Source organism: Diabrotica virgifera, chromosome 8 (genome assembly GCF_917563875.1).
Source record: "Diabrotica virgifera virgifera chromosome 8, PGI_DIABVI_V3a".
Classification (NCBI taxonomy): domain Eukaryota; kingdom Metazoa; phylum Arthropoda; class Insecta; order Coleoptera; family Chrysomelidae; genus Diabrotica; species Diabrotica virgifera.
The window spans coordinates 183,408,127-183,429,079 of NC_065450.1; the positions used below are offsets into that span (position 1 = coordinate 183,408,127).

Genomic DNA, 20,953 nt, shown 5'->3' on the forward strand with positions numbered 1-20,953 from the left:
ATTAATACATCTGGAACAAACATAAAAATCAATTTTTGCTGGGAAGTTGCATCATGAGTAGTACAAACAAACCCCTTAATTTCGGCATTCTCAGATTTATTTTTTTTTTACTTACGATCACGTTTCCTTCAATTTTGAACACTGTGCGTCACTTTTTCGTCTCTTGAATGCCACAAATGTGAAAATGAAGGTTTAAATGTTTCAGTGACCACAGCAGTACAAACTAACTGATAATGTAAAGATATTTTTGTAAAAATTTGGATATGTGGTTTTCAAAATGGCCGACTCAAATAATATACATATCTATACGTTTCCTAAAGATTAAATTGTGTTAGTTCGCTGAATAAGATGGTTGGTTACGGAACGTTGCGACCTATACTTGTTGTAGTGGCTTTAGTTCAAATTATTCTCGTTATTGTAATATACTGTTGCTGTAGAAGAAGACGACAACGATATTCAAGTGAGTTATAATTTTTGCTGTGTATATGTTATAGTCAAACCTCGAAGTTCCGGCGCTCCTAGGTTTGACTACTCAATCCTCAGGTTATTTTATGTATTTAGCTTATGGCTACATCACAGGTTCGTATATATACATATATATATATATATATATATATATATATATATATATATATATATATATATATATATATATATATATATATATATATATATATATAGTAATGTTTGAATAACGGCAATTCGGTCAGTTGAAAGAAAACTATTTGTTTTAAGTCTCAATATTTCGTCACTATTTGGTGACTTCTTCAGGAGAAAACTGCAAATTTATTAATATTAGACATGGACAAACTTAAATATTTCGATACTTACAACTATAAGAGTAAAAATTTAAATTTCTTTAACATTATTTTGAAAATTGATTTAGAAAATGACAGATTTTATTTTGACTTATTGGGGAGTTATGGTAACTGCAATATATTTTATATTAATAGAATGTTATCTGATATATACAATTTTTAGTGAATAGGTCAAAGTAAAAAAGGAAATTATACATTTACGAAATTTTAAGGTGGAAAGGTAATAGTAGAAAACTAAGAAAGGACCTAGAGTAAGTTAAATTGATTTATAAAATGTAATTGATGGTACTTCATGAGTTAGTGTAAGACTGGTATTTAGAAATTTAAATAAAATTGAGGTAGATTAACTATTAGAAGATAAATTGGGTAATTTGTTTATTTAAATGTTATGTATTAGTTAGAATATTACAGTAGATATTACTCAAATGGTTAGTGTCAGTCTTATAATTAATTGATTCTGGAGTTTTGTTAATATGTACCATCTCAAGGAAAAGTCGCTTTTTATAATTATCAACTTGTTCCAATATTTTTACATTATTAAAATCAAATTTATGTCCTGTATTTATATGGTGATCTACTAAGGCACAACAGTTTTTTCTTATATTGCAGTCACTTTTATGTTGAGTGACACGTTGCTTAAGCCATTGTTTACTTTGACCAATATAACAACCTTGACATCCAATGCAATTTATTTTGTAAATTATGTTGCTCTTCAATGTGTTTGGAGTATTAGCTTTAGTTTTTGAGAACAAACTTGAATTTAGAAGTGGATTGTACTTAACTAATTTGATGTTGGGAAAAGTTTTTAAAAGTGGGACAATTTTGTCTGTTAAATTTTGGACATAGGGTATTTTTTTGTAAATAACTGGTTGTGGATTAGGTATCAAAGGTCTATTAGAGGAGTTGGTGTTATAAATAAGTTTTTTTAAAATGTGTTTTGGGTAGCCATAGTTTGTCCATGTCTAATATTAATAAATTTGCAGTTTTCTCCTGAAGAAGTCACCAAATAGTGACGAAATATTGAGACTTAAAACAAATAGAGTTTTCTTTCAACTGACCGAATTGCCGTTATTCAAACATTACTATTTAACACAGTACGGTCGATAATATTTGTACAAAATATATATATATATATATATATATATATATATATATATATATATATATATATATATATATATATATATATATATATATATATAATTACAAACAACAGTAAATACAAAAATATTCTACAAACAAACATCTAGATTATAAATATATTCGATTGACTCTTTTTGTAGCAACCAGGAAATCCGAAGGGTTGCCGTTATAGGATCTAATCAGGCATTCCTCTACCATGTGTTTTACTGTTTGCCTTTCGGCGCCGCAGTCGCAATTTGGTGATTGTATTTTTCCCCATCTGAAAAGTGAGTCGGAACATCTGCCACAGTTCGTCCTTATTCTATTGAGTGTGGTCCAAATTCGTCTCGGTTGGTTGAAGCCCTCAGGTTTGCTTGTAATACATGGCATGTTCCAGTTAGCTGGTGCAGCGTTATTCTCCCATTGTTCTCTCCACCGTTCAGTTACATTAAAGTTTTGATCTACTAGCCTTTTTGCTGTTTTTAGAGGCGGGTGTCTTGAACGGAGCCTATTTATGTCTCTGGCGGAAGTTCCGATATGGGAGCGGAGCTCAGGATCAGTATTGATTTTTGTAAATTCTCTGACAAGGGCATGTTCCCGGCGGATGGGTGGTGGAGCTATATGACTCAAAGCTGGTAACCAGTAAGTGGGCGTGGCCTTGATTGTGCCCGATATAGTTCGCATGGCTTGGTTGAGTTGGACATCAACACGGTGAGTATGTGGACTGTTTATCCATACTGGTGCACAGTATTCCGCTGCGGGGTATACCAGTCCTAATGCTGTCGATCTAAGTGTGGGTGCTGAGGAGCCCCATGTAGTGCCGCAGAGCTTTTGCAGGATGTTGTTACGAGTTCGGAGTTTTGCAGCAGTCTTAGTAAGATGCTCTTTAAAGTTTAGCGTTCTGTCAAGTGTAACACCTAAGTATTTTGGTTGTTGATAGTTGGCCATCTTGTTGTTCAAATGGAAGCAGGACACTTTTGTCTTAGTTGGATTGGGTTGCAATCTCCATTTGCGGAAATAATTCCCTAGGGCATTTAAATCGTTTGTTAGAATGCGTTCAGTGACCTCGAATTCTTTATGACTTGCGGCAAGCGTCCAGTCATCTGCGTATCCAAACTTTTTTGATGTGGTTTCTGGCATGTCTCCTATGTAGAGGCTGAAAAGCATGGGAGCCAGCACGGATCCTTGTGGAAGTCCATTATTCAGTTTTCTTTGGGTACTAGTCTTGTCTCCCAATATAACTTTAAAACATCTGTTGGATAGCATGGCGTTAATAACCTCAGTGGTCTTTCTGCATGGGATTATTCGCATTAATTTATAACGGATATCTGAATAACGGACTTAGTCAAACCCCGAAATAAATTCCATTCTCAGCCTTTGACTAGTCAAACCTAGAAGAGACTAATTTAGTGCAGTCACTGAAGGTTTTCACCTCCGATTTCGTTGAACCTCCATCGATTTTCATGAAAATTGGTGAGTAATTAGAGGATACCTCAAGGAACAAAGGTGACATGATGCCAACTTGCGCTTTTACCCTGGGGGTGGATGCCACTCCTTCTCGGGGGTGAAAGTTATTTTATTAAAAATAACCCCACAATTCGATAGAGGGACAAATTATAAGCAAAATTTGTTATATAAAGTTATTAAAATAAATCAACACTTTTTGAGTTATTAAAGACCAAAGATTTTATTTTTTTCGTAAAAAATGCATGTTTTAAATCGGTTTTTCACGTATAAATCAAAAACTATAAGCTTTTACAAAAAAGTTATTATTACTGAAATTGAAGATAATAAAAAACTGAATACATTCCTTACATAAAGAACTAAACTAATGTTAGTTCAAAGTGAGTTATTGGCAATTGAATGTGTATTTTTTTCGACGAATACTCAAATCTAAGTATTCAAGCTTAAATAACGGGAAAACGATGCAATGTATAAAATATTCCTGCTAAACATTTGTAAAAGTACTTCTGAATACCTATCAAATGAGCTTCAGAACAAGGTAATAGCGTCAAAATGAAGCAAGTTGTGATGAAAATAAAAGAACCGTTTCGAATTTTTTAGGAAAGAGTGAAAAATAAAAGATACGCCATTTCCACAAAAATTAAAATTTATAGTAATCCTTACAAGAACTTCTTTATATTAGCATAAGTAATGTTTTCGATAATTTTGACCGGTTTAGAAAGCATATTTTTGAAAAAAAGATGTAATTTAAAAAAATCATAATTTTTAAAATTATTTTAATTCTCATATTCTTTTGATAATAACTTCAAAAATACTCAATTTACGTAACAAATTATATGTATATAATCAAATTTTAGTTTTTTCTGTACCAAATATTTTACCTGTTTTACTATTTCTATAGGGTAAAAAATAACCGAGATGGAAACGTTTAAATCTTAAATTTTGCTGTGGGAACCATGCAAAGGGGGCAATTTAAATTTAAAAAAAATAAGGGGTTTAAAAGATTAGGTTCAACGTGCTCAAATAGCACTTGGAATTAACTTTCAAACAGTTTTTATATGAACCTGATATCGTAAACACGAACGGAGTTATTAAAAAAAACAATAACATATTTTGGGAAAATTAAAAAAAAATTGAAAAAATTTTGTAGTATAAAATTTAACGCTATCAACATGTTCGGGGGCTCATTTGATAGATATTTTTAAGTACTTTGACAAATGTTTAATAAGTTTATGTTATAAAATGCGTCCATTTCCCGTTATTTCAGCTTGAATACTTACGAGTTTTTTACTCGCCGAAAAAAATATACATTCAATTATCTCTAACTCACTTTAGTTAACATTAAAAGGTTTTTCTAGTAAGGGGTTTATTTCGTTTTTTATTAGCTTCAATTTTGATAACCTTAACTTTTTTGTAAAAACTTATAGTTTTTGACGAGTGTACGAGTGACGAGTGATTGGGGTGTACGAGTGTGTTATAGGGGTAGCACCTTTTATTGGAACGACCACATCAAACGTCATAGACGGGAGATTGTTTTTGATAACTGGTCCTCATAAGGCACTCAACTCTCACTTATGGCTCCACGTGCCACATCCCGGGCAACTGCATTGGTCTGCAGGCTAAACTAAGTGAGGGTAGCCAGACATGGTGATAGGTTGGACAGTGGCAGCTGGCTGTTACAAAACTGACCATGCGGCGAGAATGATAGCCACAGAAACGGCACATATACAGCGGTGCAGAAGGCAAAGGGAAACCACTGCACTATTTTCCCAGAGAATTTCTTCCCTAACGATGACAATTTTGGTACGTGAAGATGGAATGTGTAGCGACCCGAGTCACGCTCGGCGCCATCTCGGTTCCGGGTCGGATGGTGTGAAATTTGCTACCGGCTGCCAAGGTGTGAGGGACCAGGCACCTGGCAGAAATTGTGCGACTGAATCCAAATTTTCATTCAATTTAAGAAAATGTCAGCGAATTGGTACATGGAACGTCCAGGGACTGATCCAAAACCCTGGAAAGTTACACATAATTGAAAAAGAAAAGACAGACCACAATCTTTCGGTACTGGGACTCTCAGAAACTCACTGGAGAGGAAAAGGGCATTTTAAAACAACTGCTGGCAACGTCGTCTATTTTTCAGGCCCAGATAACAAAAGTACAAATGGAGTCGCAATAATTGTACCCTCTAAACTTAACGACTGCGTAATTGGATATAATACTATTGATGACAGGATAATATCCCTTAAAATGAGAATATCCACCAATACCCTACACCTTGTCCAGGTATACGCTCCTACAACAGCTGCACAAGAAGAAGACATCAACAGGTTCTATAGTTGTCTAGAAGAAACTGTTCGCGCTATTCCGAATCGTGAACTAGTCATAATTTTAGGAGATTCTAACGCCAAAGGGGTCATCTAATGAAAATATTGAAGGAGTGCTGGGCAAAAATGGACTGGGACAGAGAAATGAGAATGGCGACCGTCTAGTGGAGTTCTGTGTAGAACAACATCTTACAATTACAAACACGTTATATCAACATCTTCCACGGAGATTATACACATGGCGCAGCCCAGATGGACGAACAAGGAATCAAATAGACTACATCCTAATAAGATCAAGATGGAAGTCGTCCATCATCTGTAAAACATATCCTGGCGCAGACTGTGGAAGCGATCATCAACTCCTGGTATTGAACGTTCGACTTCGTTTTAAAGTCCCCAAAAGAAGACCCCAGAGAAAAGTCATGTCCATCAAAAATCAATGACTCAACAACACCTAGAAGATGCTCTTTCTTTAGACCAAGTAGATAGTGACCCTGAGAGCACTTGGATCTATCTCAAAGATAAGGTAATCGAGGCTGCAAAAGACTGTGAGGCAGCAGTTTCCACTGGCCGTAAGCCATGGATATCCGATAATACGTGGTCTGTGATTCAACGCAGAAAAGAACATAAAACTAAATACGGAACAAACGATGAATACAGAGCGATATCGAGAGAAATCAGAAGACAGTGCCGCAAAGATAAAGCTGATTACATCTCTCAAATATGCAGAGAGATAGAGGAACATGGCTGTCGAAATGAACCGAGGGACTTATTCCAAAAGATCAAACTCCTTACTAGAGAATTTAAACCTCAAACGTGGTCTGTAATAGATAAGGAAGGTAATTTAAAGACCGATACTGATGAAATATTGGAAACATGGCGAAACTACTGTGGCGAGCTATATAAAAATAACGAGGTATCAGCAGAAAATCAGTGGCCTTCTGACTACCCTAGAGAACCTACTGTCTTACTCGCTGAAGTCAAAGATGCAATTAAATCACTAAAGAGAAATAAATCCCCTGGCATTGATTCAATACCATGTGAAATACTACAGTTACTAGGTGATAAAGGATTACATATCATCCATTCTATCTGTGTCGCTGTTTGGAATTCAGGAAAATGGCCATCTGATTGGTGTACCTCAATTTATATCCCACTACACAAAAAAGGAACTACTACCAGATGTGAAAACTACCGCACACTGTCACTAATAACACATGGTAGTAAAATCTTGTTGCATATCATCAAAAACAGATTAAAAACCTATGTACATTACCAAATACCTCAGGAACAAGCGGGGTTTGAAAGGGTAAAGGTACAAGGGAACAAATCCTGAACCTGAGACAACTCATTGGAAAGTCTAGAGCAGTGGTTTTCAATGTTTTTGAGCCATGTACCACCAAAATGCTTATAATTATTTTTGGTACCACCTAACTGAAGTATCTATGGAGGTAGGTAATTTAATTAACTACAAAGATGCTGGATTTTGGCTGTAGTTTCGCGTTTTGTGTACCACCGCACCTAATGAAATGTACCACCAGTGGTACATGCACCACAGATTGAGAACCCCTGGTCTAGAGAATTTCAAGTACCTATGATTATATGCTTCGTTGACTACCAAAAGGCATTTGATTGTGTAAGCTGGATAAATCTGTGGTCAATTTTAATAGAAATGGGCGCACCAATGCACCTGGTGACACTTATTAAAAATCTGTACCAGTCTAATATAGCGACAGTACGACTAGATCAGAAGTTCTCAAACCAATTCAAGACCGAGAGAGGTGTTAGACAAGGATGCTTGTTGTCACCTGACTTATTTAACATTTATGGTGAACATGTCATGAGGATGGTTTTAGAAGGATGGGCCGGTGGAGTGGCAGTAGCTGGTAGGAAAATCTCCAATTTAAGATTTGCTGATGACACTACACTTATAGCAGCAAATGAGCAAGAAATGTTTGATCTTCTGCGAAGAGTTGAGTACGAAAGCAATAAAGTTGGTCTGAAAATCAATAAAGCTAAGACAAAAATAATGGTGGTCGACAGATTTGACACTATTCAACTGACTAACATATTAGAGGAATACCAGATAGTAAACACCTTTGTCTATCTCGGGTCTAGTATAAGTAACGATGGTAACTGTGAAGCAGAAGTTCGGAGACGTATTGGTATGGCAAAAAATGCGATGAGTCGCTTCACAAAAGTTTGGAAAGACAGATCTATCTCTCAAAATATCAAGATGAGACTGGTGAATGCCCTTGTATTCTCAATATTTCTATATGGAGCAGAGACTTGGACTCTTCGCGCATGCGAACGCCAAAAAATTGATGCCTTTGAGATGTGGTGCTGGAGAAGAATGCTGCGCATACCTTGGACAGCTCATAGGACAAACGTTTCCATTCTAAACCAACTAAATATTAAAAAAAGGCTGTCTACAATCCCCTATAGGGCAATTGGCTCCTATTTAAATTTTTAAAGTAACCCCCCACTCCATCTCCGTGAGGGGTCGTGTTTGGTGCCATTCGATAGATTTTTCAAACATATTGAATAAGTGTAATTTTCAGTTTTTCGATCTGATATTCATTTCGCGGAATATCGCGGGATTCGTATTTAAAATTTACCCCCCACCCCTCTCCTTGGGGAGTCGTGTTTGGTATCATTCGATAGAATTTTAGTTTTTAGATCTATCGTTCATTTCGCGAAATATTCGCTTTTTTCTTGTGAAAGTTTGTGACTCATCCATTTCCTTGCCCAAATCGTGAGATTTTTGAAATGTACACTGTTTTGCATGTACTTAATTAACCTTATCTTAATCTGACGATTTCGAGTTTTTCTAAGGATACATTTTCTTTTTCGCCCCTCCCCCCCCTTAACGAACTCTCCTGCGTTTAGAGCCAATATATGGTAGAGGTACATCTACAGGGTACCAAATTTCTCCCCATATGATAATCTGACGCGCTCGAGTTACTGCAAAAATCATCCCCGCTTGGGCTCCCCTGCAACTATGTGTGTGCCAAATTTCATGTCAGTCCAAGTAGTCCATTGAAATATTACATTTTTTAGGCCATAGCTTGCATTTGTTAGAGGAGTCAATTTTATTTTTGTAATTTGTAGGGGGGTCAGTAGAAGCTTAAGTTCAAGTTTTTGGGGTCGCCACCCTTGTCCCCCTGCCGCCATCTTGGAAAAAGGGGTGCAAAGGGCTTTCGCGCTGTATCTCGTACAATAGCAACCCTACAGAAAATTTAATTACACATAAAATGTAGCAAATTAAATTTTCTACAATTTTATATCAATTACTTTTTATCGTCAAGCGACCAACAAAAAAGTTATAAACAAAAATAGAAAATTTTGTAACAAGTTTCCTTTTGGAAATTATAATTTTTTATCCGTTCATTTTACAATAAAATAACATCAAGCAATTTTGTAGAGAACTTTCCAATGAACAATTTCCACTATAAAGTTGTTTAATTTTATTTATTTATCCATTATTTATCTAGGTTTTACAGCGCTCCAAACTTGATCAGATTCTCGAATGCTCATAGGGATACAATAAAAACAAACCGTACCGTAGGCTTACTTTTCTATCTATGTATATATTTTTTTATTCTTACAATTTATTATGATTTTAACATTCCTATGCTATTATTAAACTATTTTTGACCTTTCTCCCCACTACAAAACTTAAGAACCCTAAGCATATAGAAAATGCCAAAGTAGTTGTTTGGGGACAAATTCGCCGGCCCAGAAGAAGAATGACGCAACAGCAAAATGCAGAATTCTTCAAAAGAGCAAAAAACTATTTTTAAATATTTAAAATAGGGATTAAATGAAAGTAATCGTCCAGGAGCATCGGTATGGCGTTTTTTTTTTGACAAAGATGGCTTTTATTTTCATCGATATTGGTTTGAATTTCATTATTTTAATTTAATCCTCCCATTTTCAACCCTATCTACAGTTGCGTCATTATGCATCTGAAACAAGATTTAACATAGCGCTTATTTCAATAACGACGCAACTACCCTATAGTGGCTCAGCACATTGTTACAGGTCTGTCGTTTTTGTATCATCTGTACATAGTATTTTAGAAGTTACGAGGGTCGTTTTTTTTTCAACCTCCGTTTGTCCATAAAAAATTCCTGTGAAGCGTTTCGCCATTGCGGTGCGCAGTGGGCGACAGAGCATCTCCCCCGCTACACTCTACATTAATCCCGACTTCCAGGCATCAGTCTGTACTGTGCTACACACGAAACAACATGGCCGCGACAATTAGTTCTCCCGTCAAGTGTGAATTACGCGCTGTCATTCGCTTTCATTTGACACACACACTTGACACATCAAGGATGTGTCAAATGAAACTTGTGGAAATTCCATTGCCAACGATGTTAAAGTGAAGCGACGGTTGTTTCTCACCGCTTCATCAACACGTAGAACAAGCTCATCTGTAACGACAGAATTGCGACCTTGACCCCCTTCGTCATGCACATCATTTCGTCCTTCTTTGAATTTTCGGCACCATTCACGCACAACTCCATCCCTCATAAACCCTTCTCCGTACACTTGACACATCCTTCGATGAATTGCAGCTGCACTATTGCCTTCTACCTGCAAAAAGCGAATGACAGCGCGTAATTCACACTTGGCGGGAGAACTGTGTAGAGTGTAGCGGGGGAGATGATCTGTCGCCCACTGCGCACCGCAATGCCGAAACGCTTCACGGGAATTTTTTATGGACAAACGGAGGTTGAAAAAAAAACGACCCTCGTATTTACGCAATAAACAGGAATTGACAAAATTTGCAGTTACGTCATTCTTCTTCTGTAACGGACTGAATATCTGCCTGCTATTACTGCTATTTATCCTTATTATAATTTATCCTAGGTGGCACAGCAGTCGGTTCCCCTCTACTTAACGTATTCTTACAGTTATGCTACCTATTTTGTCACGTGCAGTCGTATTAAAAATATCGTGAAAAATATTTTGAGTTTTATAGATAATACTGTTGAAAGTCTTGTGAGTAAACTTTATATTTTTGTGATTAGATCAGCATTTTGACTTTTTTGTAAGCGTGCATCATGAGTCGTGGTTATTTTATTTGTAAGAAATCTCTGGGAAAATTATTTGTCAGCGGGAAAGTCGAGCCATCTTTACTCAGTGTTGTTGGCATTTTCCGTCTCTTTATATGGCGGAGGTTAACGATGACTTCCAACAAAAACGTTATTGTTCTGCTGCAGTTATTGATATGTCACAAGCATTCGATAAAGTTTGGCATATTGGACTCTTCTACAAAATTAAGAAGCTACTTCCGTATCCCCACTTCCTGTTACTAAAATCATACCTAACCAATAGACACTTCCTTGTCAGACAAAACCAAGAATACTCTTCTCTGAACGCCATAAAATCAGGGGTACCACAGGGCAGTGTACTCGGACCTATCCTGTATTTGTTGTACACAAATGATCTTCCTACTACACCGCTGGTTACAATAGCCACATTTGCGGACGATACAGCTGCTCTTTCTTCACACGAAGACCCAAAGATGGCATCAAGACAACTTCAAATCTGCCTTAACAAGATACAAAAATGGCTGTCGAAATGGCGCATGAAAGCTAACGAACTAAAATCTACACATGTAACATTTACACTCCGTAAAGAAACTTGCCCACCAGTACAACTTAACAACAACAATTTACCTCAAGCCGAAGATGTAAAATACTTGGGAATCCATCTAGACAGAAGACTAACATGGCGAAAACATATTTTCACTAAACGCAAACAGTTAGGACTAAAACTAAGCCGTCTATATTGGATTATCGGCAGAAACTCGAAGTTGTCTCTAGAAAACAAACTACTGGTCTACAAAGCCATTATAAAGCCCATTTGGACCTACGGTATCCAGCTCTGGGGAGCAGCTTCTAATAGCAACCTAAATATAATACAGAGGTTCCAAAACAAGACGATAAGGCTGATTCTTGATGCTCCATACTACGTACCCAACTACGTGATCCAACGAGACTTAGCAGTTCCAGCAGTGCAAGAGGTGATAAGTGAATATAGTGCAACATATCGCGAAAGAGTGTCTGAACATCCTAACGAGTTAGCCAAGCGGTTGTTTGAAGACTTACATGAACATGAAGAAAGAAGATTAAAAAAATTCAAACCAAGAGACTTAATTAATAGGTTTAAGTAATTAGTAATCTACATATCTTTGTAAATAATAACATATTGTAAATATTAGAGGTAATGCCACAAAGTTAGCAATAGCTACATTATAAAACAGGGTGCTTAATGGAGCATCCTGTACATGTCATAATCATTTATCAACAAAGACGCTTATTGTCATTACTGATAGATTGCAGAATAAAGGAGTTAAAAAAAAATATGGCGGAAATAAAGACGATTCTCTGGAAACCTTGAGATACAAATGATTCACTAAAACAGTGCCAAACAATGCATTTAATCTCTTCTCACTTCCTCCAACACAAGACGCAGCCTGTTTCCACAGACTCCGAGTGTATCACCAGATTCAGTCATGGCTTGGTAAACATTGTGATCCAGAAGATTGGGGCTGAAAAAAGCATGAAAAACTTTGAATACCAGTCCAAACTTCCAAGCCTCCAGTGCCCCGAGCTTATTAAATTCATCTTTTGCAGACGCAATGGAAACTGGAAGTGCGGGTGCTTGTCGAAAAGCAGACCTCAAATGTTCAGCTGTGTGTCTCCATTATGGTGGTGAAAGCTGCAGCAACATCGTGGACATATCAACATTAATTTTTGAAGAAAATGAATTGGAAGATGAATTACCGACAATGACGCCAACCCTAACTCTCATCATACCACAAAAATTCACCTTGGATACTGATTCAGATCTTGACTCGCAGCCTGGAAATCGAAAAAAAAAATGAAAAAATAATAACTATGATAGATCTTTTTCAACATATAATAATAAATATTATTTTGTCTAGAAATTGTCTGTGGATAAGCCTATTGGGGATAGGGGATACCACACAAAAAAACGCGCCTCCAAACTCTACGTCATAGGTGGCGGGGAAAAGGGTCAAAATAGCTAATAATAGGGCTTTTCATTCACAGTCATTGGTTTGGAGCTTCTGTCATGTGTCACAAAGTATTAATATATCTACGTCTTACGCTATTGGTATATACCAATGATACAAACCACAGACGTATGACGGAGATATATTAATATTATGTGACACATGACAGGAGCTAGAAACAAATGACAATCGATGAAAAGCCCTATAAGCATAGGAATGTTAAAATCATAATAAATAAATATTATATAAATAGAAAAGTAAGCCTAACGTTTTGTTTTTATTGTATTCCTATGAGCATTCGAGAATCTAGTCAAGTTTGGAGTGCTGTAAAACCTAGATAAATAAATAAAATTAGACAACTTTAAAGTGGAGATTGTTCGTTGAAAAGTCCTCTACAAAATTTCTATGATGTTATTTTATTGTGAAATGAACGAAAAAAAATATTACCTCCAAAAGGAAACTTGTTACAAAATAATTGTCTCTTATATTTTTTTATAACTTTTTTGTTGGTCGCTTGACGATTAAAAGTAATAGATATGAAATTGTAGAAAATTTAATTTGCTACATTTTATGTGTATTTATATTTTCTGTTGCTAGTTTACGAGATAAAACGCGCGAGCCCTTGGCACCCTTTTTTCCAAGATGGCGGCCGGGGGACAAGGGTGGCGACCCCAAAAACTTGAACCTAAGCTTCTACTGAACCCCCCTACACATTAAAAAAATAAAATTGAATCCTCGAAGAAATGCAACCCTAAATGTAACATTTCAATGGACTAAAGTAGTTCTTTAAAATTTTTGAGAGGTTTTGCAATATTTTACCGCGAGTGAGTGGACTAATAATGCGAATGAGGCGATGGACAAAGATCCAGTGGATCAACTGTACTGGATTTTATTTATTTAATAAATTTATCACTGATTTGGCGACGGTTCAATTAATCTGGTTTTTACTGTTTCTTGTTGTTTGTTTTATAATTATTTTATTTGATAAAAGTGTTAATATTACGTTGATAAATTAGCAAAAACATATATAGTATCAAATCAGTTTAATCGTATTCGTTTAATTTATAATAAAATTGTGTTGCATATTGGTTTTGGTCCAATTCGCATGAGTCTGAGCTGTATAGATACGTTTCCGAAAGATAATTATATTGTGTTAGTTTGCTGAATAAGATGGATGCTCAACAATTACGATCCATACTTCTTGTAATATTTCTGATTAAAGGAATGATTTATCTAATATACTATTGTTCCAGAAGACCAAAAAGTGAGTTACAATTTTTTTCTACAACCGTTTAATAATATGCTCATTATTCGCTGTTTTTGAATAGATATTAACACCTATTACTTTACCCGTGAGTAATGGTTCATTACTCACGGGCTGAAGTTACTCACGGGTCATTACTCACGGGTTGAAGTTAGATTCAAGTGGTGCATGGCACTTTTAATATACCTATTAGCAAATAAAATTACTTAAACTTGTTTATTTAATAAAATAGTCATTGTAATTTATATCAACAATTAAATTCGAAAAATGTTTAAAGGATTTTTAACTGTAACAATGGGTTAGTATATTTTTTACGTTTAAATTTCAACATTTGACATACGTTATTTAAATGTAAATATAAACAATCGCTATTAATTCCGTAAAAGGGCTTACAGATATGAAATGTATATCAATGAATTCTGTTTTACTTACTGTCGATTGTACAATAAATTTTTATTGAGAGCACACGTTGCTTTTCGTGTAATTGCCTTAAAATATGTCTTATTTTTAAAAGCCACCTCCATTCCATGACACTAATGTCAACTGTCTGTCTTATTGTTTCGTAAGCTCAAAGAGGGCAATTTTAACAGTGTTGCCATAGTTATATAAAATATGTTTTCTTAAGAAAAATAAAATCTTTCGATTTTGAATAATTTTAGTAGTTGATAATTATATTTTCTACTAACCCAAATAAAAAAGGCCGTAGAAAAAGTATAGTATTCTACTTGCATGTAATGGCTATTACTCACTCTGATGAATTACGACACTCGCCTACGGCTCGTGTCGCAATACATGCTCGTTGAATAATATACTATTATTGTAGTAAAGAAAAAAGAGACGTTCTCACAAACAATTTATTTTACAACTGACGACCGGTTTCGCTGTCTACAATATTCACAGCATCTTCAGGTCACGGTAAAAGTAAAATTAAATGTTTCCGGTATAAGGGAAGAATATTGAAAGTATTCAATATCATACTTTTTCTCCAAATTATGCTAAAGGGAGAGATGGTAGAGGGACAGATTTGATTGTAATGTACAAACAAAACAAAATAATTAAAGTAAATAAAACCAAATTAGAGGAATTTTTACAATTCTTAAAAATCAAAAAGAAATAAGATGTAGTAGTACACAGTTTGCTTTCCTCATCAAAAAATTCCCAAACTCCCGTTGTGTCCACGTCCTTTGTGTGCGTTCGAGAATCTGTTATGTGTTATTTTTATCGACTTTAAAACAAAAAATATTTCAAAAACTTTTTTAACTTTTCAAAGAAACCATATAATTCAGCTCAACCAGGTAACTTTTTCAAAGATTTTTTGAGATTAATTTTTCAATCTACTCAACTATTTATTACATTCAACAGATATTAACATAAATGAATCATTTTTTTCATCTATTTTTTCATATTTGCCTTTTTCTAACTTTTTAGTAATATCTCATAAAATCTCATTCATTGCTGCACAAATCATCATAACTTTATATTACTATAAATTTAATTTCATGTACAGTTAGTTACCTTCACATTTGAATTTAATTCTGAATTATTTATTAATGATTTTATTGTTTGACACTTTTAAATTTTAGCAAATTTTACCTATTTACTATTGTTCAGTTTAATTTCAATGTCTCCAACAAATCAAAATTAAAACATTTTCACAATCACACCACAACTAATACACAACTGACCAATTCTGGTTTAAAAAAATTGCACAACCAATCTTACATCCATCAGTTCTTGAACATCCAGAACAACATCTAATAATCCCAATTAAATTAAAAATATACACTTTAAAAAATTTAAAAATAACATCACTTTATATATAACTAACAATTTTTGGTTTCACGGTTTAATGTCGTGTTCCCTTACTAATCCCCTCAAGATCCTGCCAATTATTTTGTTTTTTTTGTACATTACAATCAAATCTGTCCCTCTACCATCTCTCCCTTTAGCATAATTTGGAGAAAAAGTATGATATTGAATACTACTATATTCTTCCCTTATACCGGAAACATTTAATTTTACTTTTACCGTGACCTGAAGATGCTGTGAATATTGTAGACAGCGAAATCGGTCGTCAGTTGTAAAATAAATTGTTTGTGAGAACTTCTCTTTTTTCTTTACTACAATAGTATGGACTCACACATGCAACCCATTCATTATTTTAATATACTATTACTGTATGTATAATAAATCATTCTGAAAATAATAGTATTTACGGGTATGTATTTTATATTGTTCTGACGCAATTTTATTGTGTCATTTTTATGTTATTTACTAACTTTAATGGGAATTAAGCACAATTTCATTTGAAAATACGTTTATTTTGACGTTTCGATTTCCATTTCGGAAATCGTTCACAAAATACAAATTAAAATGCGTTTACATAGTATCTGAGGTCTGTCAAACTCTTAATTTTTATATAAGATTCATGTTAATATCATCATCATCATCATCATCATCATCAACCCGTACTCGTCCACTGCTGGACATAGGTCTCCCTCAACTCTTTCCATCTTTCTAAATGCAATGCTTAGTTCTATCCTGTTTGTTGTGCAGTGACCGCAGTTGCACAACCTGCATGATAATGTAGATATCTTAAAAAAATTGAATATAATGTGGTTTTTAAAATGACCGATTCAATTCATATTTAAGTTTCCGAAAGGTTATATTGTGTTAGTTAGCTGAATAAGATAGTTGATCAATTGCAATACATACAAATCATATTTATTGTACTGTTTATTGTTCAAGGAATGGTTTTTATAATATACTATTGTTGCAGAAGACGACAAAAATTTTGAAGTGAGTTATAATTTTTGCTGTATCGATAGCAAAGAAGGGAGAGAAAACACTCCCCAGACCTTTAACACCTATCCATTGACCAATAATCCTCCAATATTTCTCAAATGATGAGTATATTGTTTGTCAAAACTATGATTTCTCGACCTATAACTTGTATTCGACCATTTCCATACGATTGAAACACTCTTTCATTGGAAAATGCAACGTTAAGCCAAAACTTGTCTTCACGGTTTATGAATTCATTACAGTAACTCGTTTCCTCTTGTGATCCTTAAAATACAATGAGTCCCATATAAAAATACCTTGATACGGGAAGCAATTCAAGTCAAAATAAAGTCGTAAATTCAAGAAAATAATTCATTTGCGTGTAAAATTGCTTGCTGGCAAGTTTCGTTTTATCGGTAATCCGTCAACAAAAAATTCGTTGTATAGTTTTTTATAATTATATTTGGTGCTTATTGTTAGAATTTTTTATAACTAACAGATTGCTGAATAAACGTTTCAAAAAAAGTGGTTTTTTTATCATACCAAGTGTCATAATCTACTTCAACAAAAATTTATGAAGGAACAACAAAATATAATATATTTTTGATTGAGTAGGTTCAATGAATTTTATGTGACTGTGCACCAGATGTCGTTTTAAAGAACTAAATTCCACTATTTGTCATTTTATAACGGTGTTCTTTATTTTTACACAATATGCACTTTGCAATTTTCATTGTTTTGCAATAGCCTGCCGCAACATCAAAACAAATCAGTATATTTCTTTTTCTTTATTCTGCTTCTAGGGGAGTGCATATTATAGATTTTCACTTCGGAAAAAATTAAACAAGGTAGAACTTTTTGTAATTTCATTAAGAAATGTTTAATAAACAACATATCAAAAAGTTCTACTCGTGAAGTGGGCGCTTCATTTTTAAACAAATGAACTACGAAGTTTGATGTTTTTTTAAATAACTCAGAAAATATAAATTTTAGAACAAAACTGACTTAACCATTGAAAAATTCACAAAAATTTTACAAAAAAACCTTATATAAAGAATAAAACCTTATATAAAGAATTTTCTAAAATTAAATCTGTATCTTCTATAAGTTTTTATTTATAACGCTAAAGTCACCCTACTCACAAACATTGGCGCACTGTAAACTAGCGTACGGCGAAGTGCATGCTTGAGTTATTTTAATGTAATTCTTTAACGAATGCACAGTGGGGCAGGAGAGCTAAAAAGTTGGCATAAAATGAAAATACTAAATGCAGTATTTTCTGTCGCATTCATTTTAATTAAATAGTACACAATCCTGCGTATGATTTGGCATCATTTTTTTCTCATTAAATCCCCCTCCACCAGTTGCGACGCGTCGCAAAGGGCACATGGTCCCGTGTTAACAATGCATATAGGCCGCGATAATGTGATTCGACTTACGTTTGATCCACTTATTTCAAGTCAAAAGTTAATTTACTAGTAAAATTGGCTACGGATATTTGATCTTTAGGAAAGTGACAATATTATTACAGATGTGATATAATAATTAAGTAAATATAGTCTCTTATAATATGTTGTTTAAAATTACCTGTAAAAAATATCATAATATGCATTTTTCAAAAAGAGCAAGTGATTTGTTAGTGTTCCCAGACTGATCCAACTTTAATTTTGTTTTATTTTGAAAGCTTGAGTATCATTCTTTAAAAAGTCATTTTAACTTTTTGCTCATATTTGCTCCTTTTTTCATAATTTTATTTTTTGTGAGGTTATGTTCACCTAATTAAATTGAATAACACTCTCTTCTAATTTTTCGTTATTTCCACAATTCAAGCATAATAATTCAAGAAAGTGTAGTAGATCCAAAACAAATTAAGATGCATTCCACTTTTTGTTTATTAGTAGTGATCCACTGATCACAAGCAAAAGAAACATAAATAGAAAGAAATTAGAAGACCTGCCAGTGGAAGCACTGCATATTAGTGCATAATATATTATGTTCAAATCTCCGAATGTGCAAGATGTTGACGTCACATCTGATGATGATCTGTAGTTTAAGTTTTTCAATATTTTACGTACAAAATTTTATGTTATTCTTATAAATATGCGGTAAATGGTTTTAAAGAACAATTTGGTTAAGCAATTTTTCAAAAATAATGTTAACACAATTGTTTTGAGATATAAATAATATTAGATAATAAATCTACATAAAAAACAAGTAAATTAGACTGTAGATTTATTTTAATTTAAAATGACTAAACTTCAAATATCATTTAAATCAATATTGGTAGTAACTACGGACATGCAGCTTTGAAAATTTTGAGCAAAACATTTTTTGAACAAGCCATCTTTCAAGGAAAAATATTTGTAAAGCTAGGCCCAGGAAGAAGAAGAACATCCTGGTTAAAGAACTTCAGAACCTGCTTTAACACAACATCTGTGCAGCTTTTCCGCGCTGCTGCAGATAAAATAAAGAATGCCATGATGATCGCCAACATTCGTCACGGATAGGCACATTGAGAAGAAGAAGAATATATATATATATATATATATATATATATAATCTTTAGACCTTCTACCCTCTCGGGTGTAGGTATTAACGTGTGCTCTGTTAACAGTGCAGAAATCTCTTCCATTGTTTCCTGTCCTGTGCCATCGCCTTTGCTTCGTTCCATGCTATTCCTTTTTTGTCCAGAATCCTTGCCATCACTTCGTTCCATGTCTCTCTCGGTCTTCCTCTACTTTTTTTTCCCTGCACCTTCGTTTCCCATATCTTTTTAACTGGTACTTCTTTCTGTAGTCGTTGTAGATGCCCCCACCAACTTAATTGTCTTTTTTCAACATACTCCATCATTGTCTCGATTTTCAGTTCTTCTCTTATGTAGTTATTTCTTACCCTATCCCTTCTAGTGACTCCTTGAACTCTGCGTAGATACCTCATTTCTGCTGCTTGTATCTTACTTTTCTGTTGTCTATTTAGTACCCAGGATTCACATCCGTATGTAAGTACTGGTCTGTATATAGCCTTAAATACCTTGATTTTCGTATGTTTCGATACTTCTTTCTTGTTAATAATTGTTTTTCCTATTGCGTGGTACAGTCTATTCACTTTATCAATTCTTTTGTTGATCTCAGCTCCCTGTCTACCTGTTTCTTCAATGGTTACTCCCAAGTACTCGAATGATTGTACCTGTCTAATCTCTGTATCATCTACCTGGACATGCACATCCTCTCTTTCTTTAGCTATTACCATTACCTTCGATTTCTCTTTGTTCATAGTCATACCATACTTTTTTAAAACTGTGTTCCATGTTTTTACGCTTCTTTGTAGCTCGTCTTCAGTCGCTGCTAAAATTACTACATCGTCGGCAAATGTACAATCTGCTATCTCCGTGCTTTTCAGATTTCTATACCCTATGTGTAATGGTCTGACTTTTGTTTTTGTTTCTTTTATTATTTCGTCCATAAAAGTAATAAATAGTAACGGGCTCAAGCTTCCCCCTTGTCTTACACCTTCAGTTGTTCTGAACTGGTCAGATATCATATTTTTACTTATCACACGGTTTCTAGTGTCTCTGTATATTGATTTAGTTACCCGTATAAGTTTCTCTGGTATGTTTCTGTTCTTCAGACTTTTCCATACTTTTGATCTAGGTATTTTGTCGAATGCTTTCTCCATATCGAGGAAACTGAGGTACGTTTTTTTCTTCCTAGATAATCTTTTATTTATTATATCGTTTAACGTAAAAATGTGATCTTGTGTACATCTACCAGGTCTAAAACCACTTTGCGATTCTTCTAAAGTTGGTTCTATTATTTTTCTCAGTCTACTCTCTACTATTAGCTCATAAACTTTCATCACTGTACTTAGCAGAGTTATTCCTCTATAGTTGTTGCAATTCTTGTTGTCTCCCTTTTTATGTATAGGTACAATCAGACCAATCTCCCAGTCTATAGGTATTTGTTCGTCTCTCCAAATCATTTGAAATAGTTCTAATAACTTTTGTAGTCCAATATCACCCATGTTTTTGATCATTTCTGCCGTAATTTGGTCATGACCTGGTGCCTTTCCATTTTTTATCTTCCTAATCGCGTCAGTTAATTCATCCATTGTAATGTTTGGTATAGATTCA

At 34.3% G+C, this 20,953-nt stretch overlaps 1 protein-coding gene across 2 annotated transcripts in view; it reads left to right on the plus strand.

Annotated features, from left to right (window-relative positions):
- Window positions 1-333: 333 nt before the first annotated feature.
- LOC114342596 (nematocyst expressed protein 4) overlaps window positions 334-20,953 on the plus strand; it is a 236,263-nt gene continuing 215,643 nt past the window's right edge. Inside the window, exon 1 of one of the 2 annotated variants that reach the window (XM_050658127.1) lies at window positions 334-460. In XM_050658127.1, the coding sequence (XP_050514084.1) occupies window positions 349-460 (112 nt within the window). In that variant the 5' untranslated portion in view covers window positions 334-348. Of the gene's footprint in view, window positions 461-13,795; window positions 14,041-20,953 lie in introns of those variants that run through there. The other variant, XM_050658131.1, reaches the window with a different exon arrangement.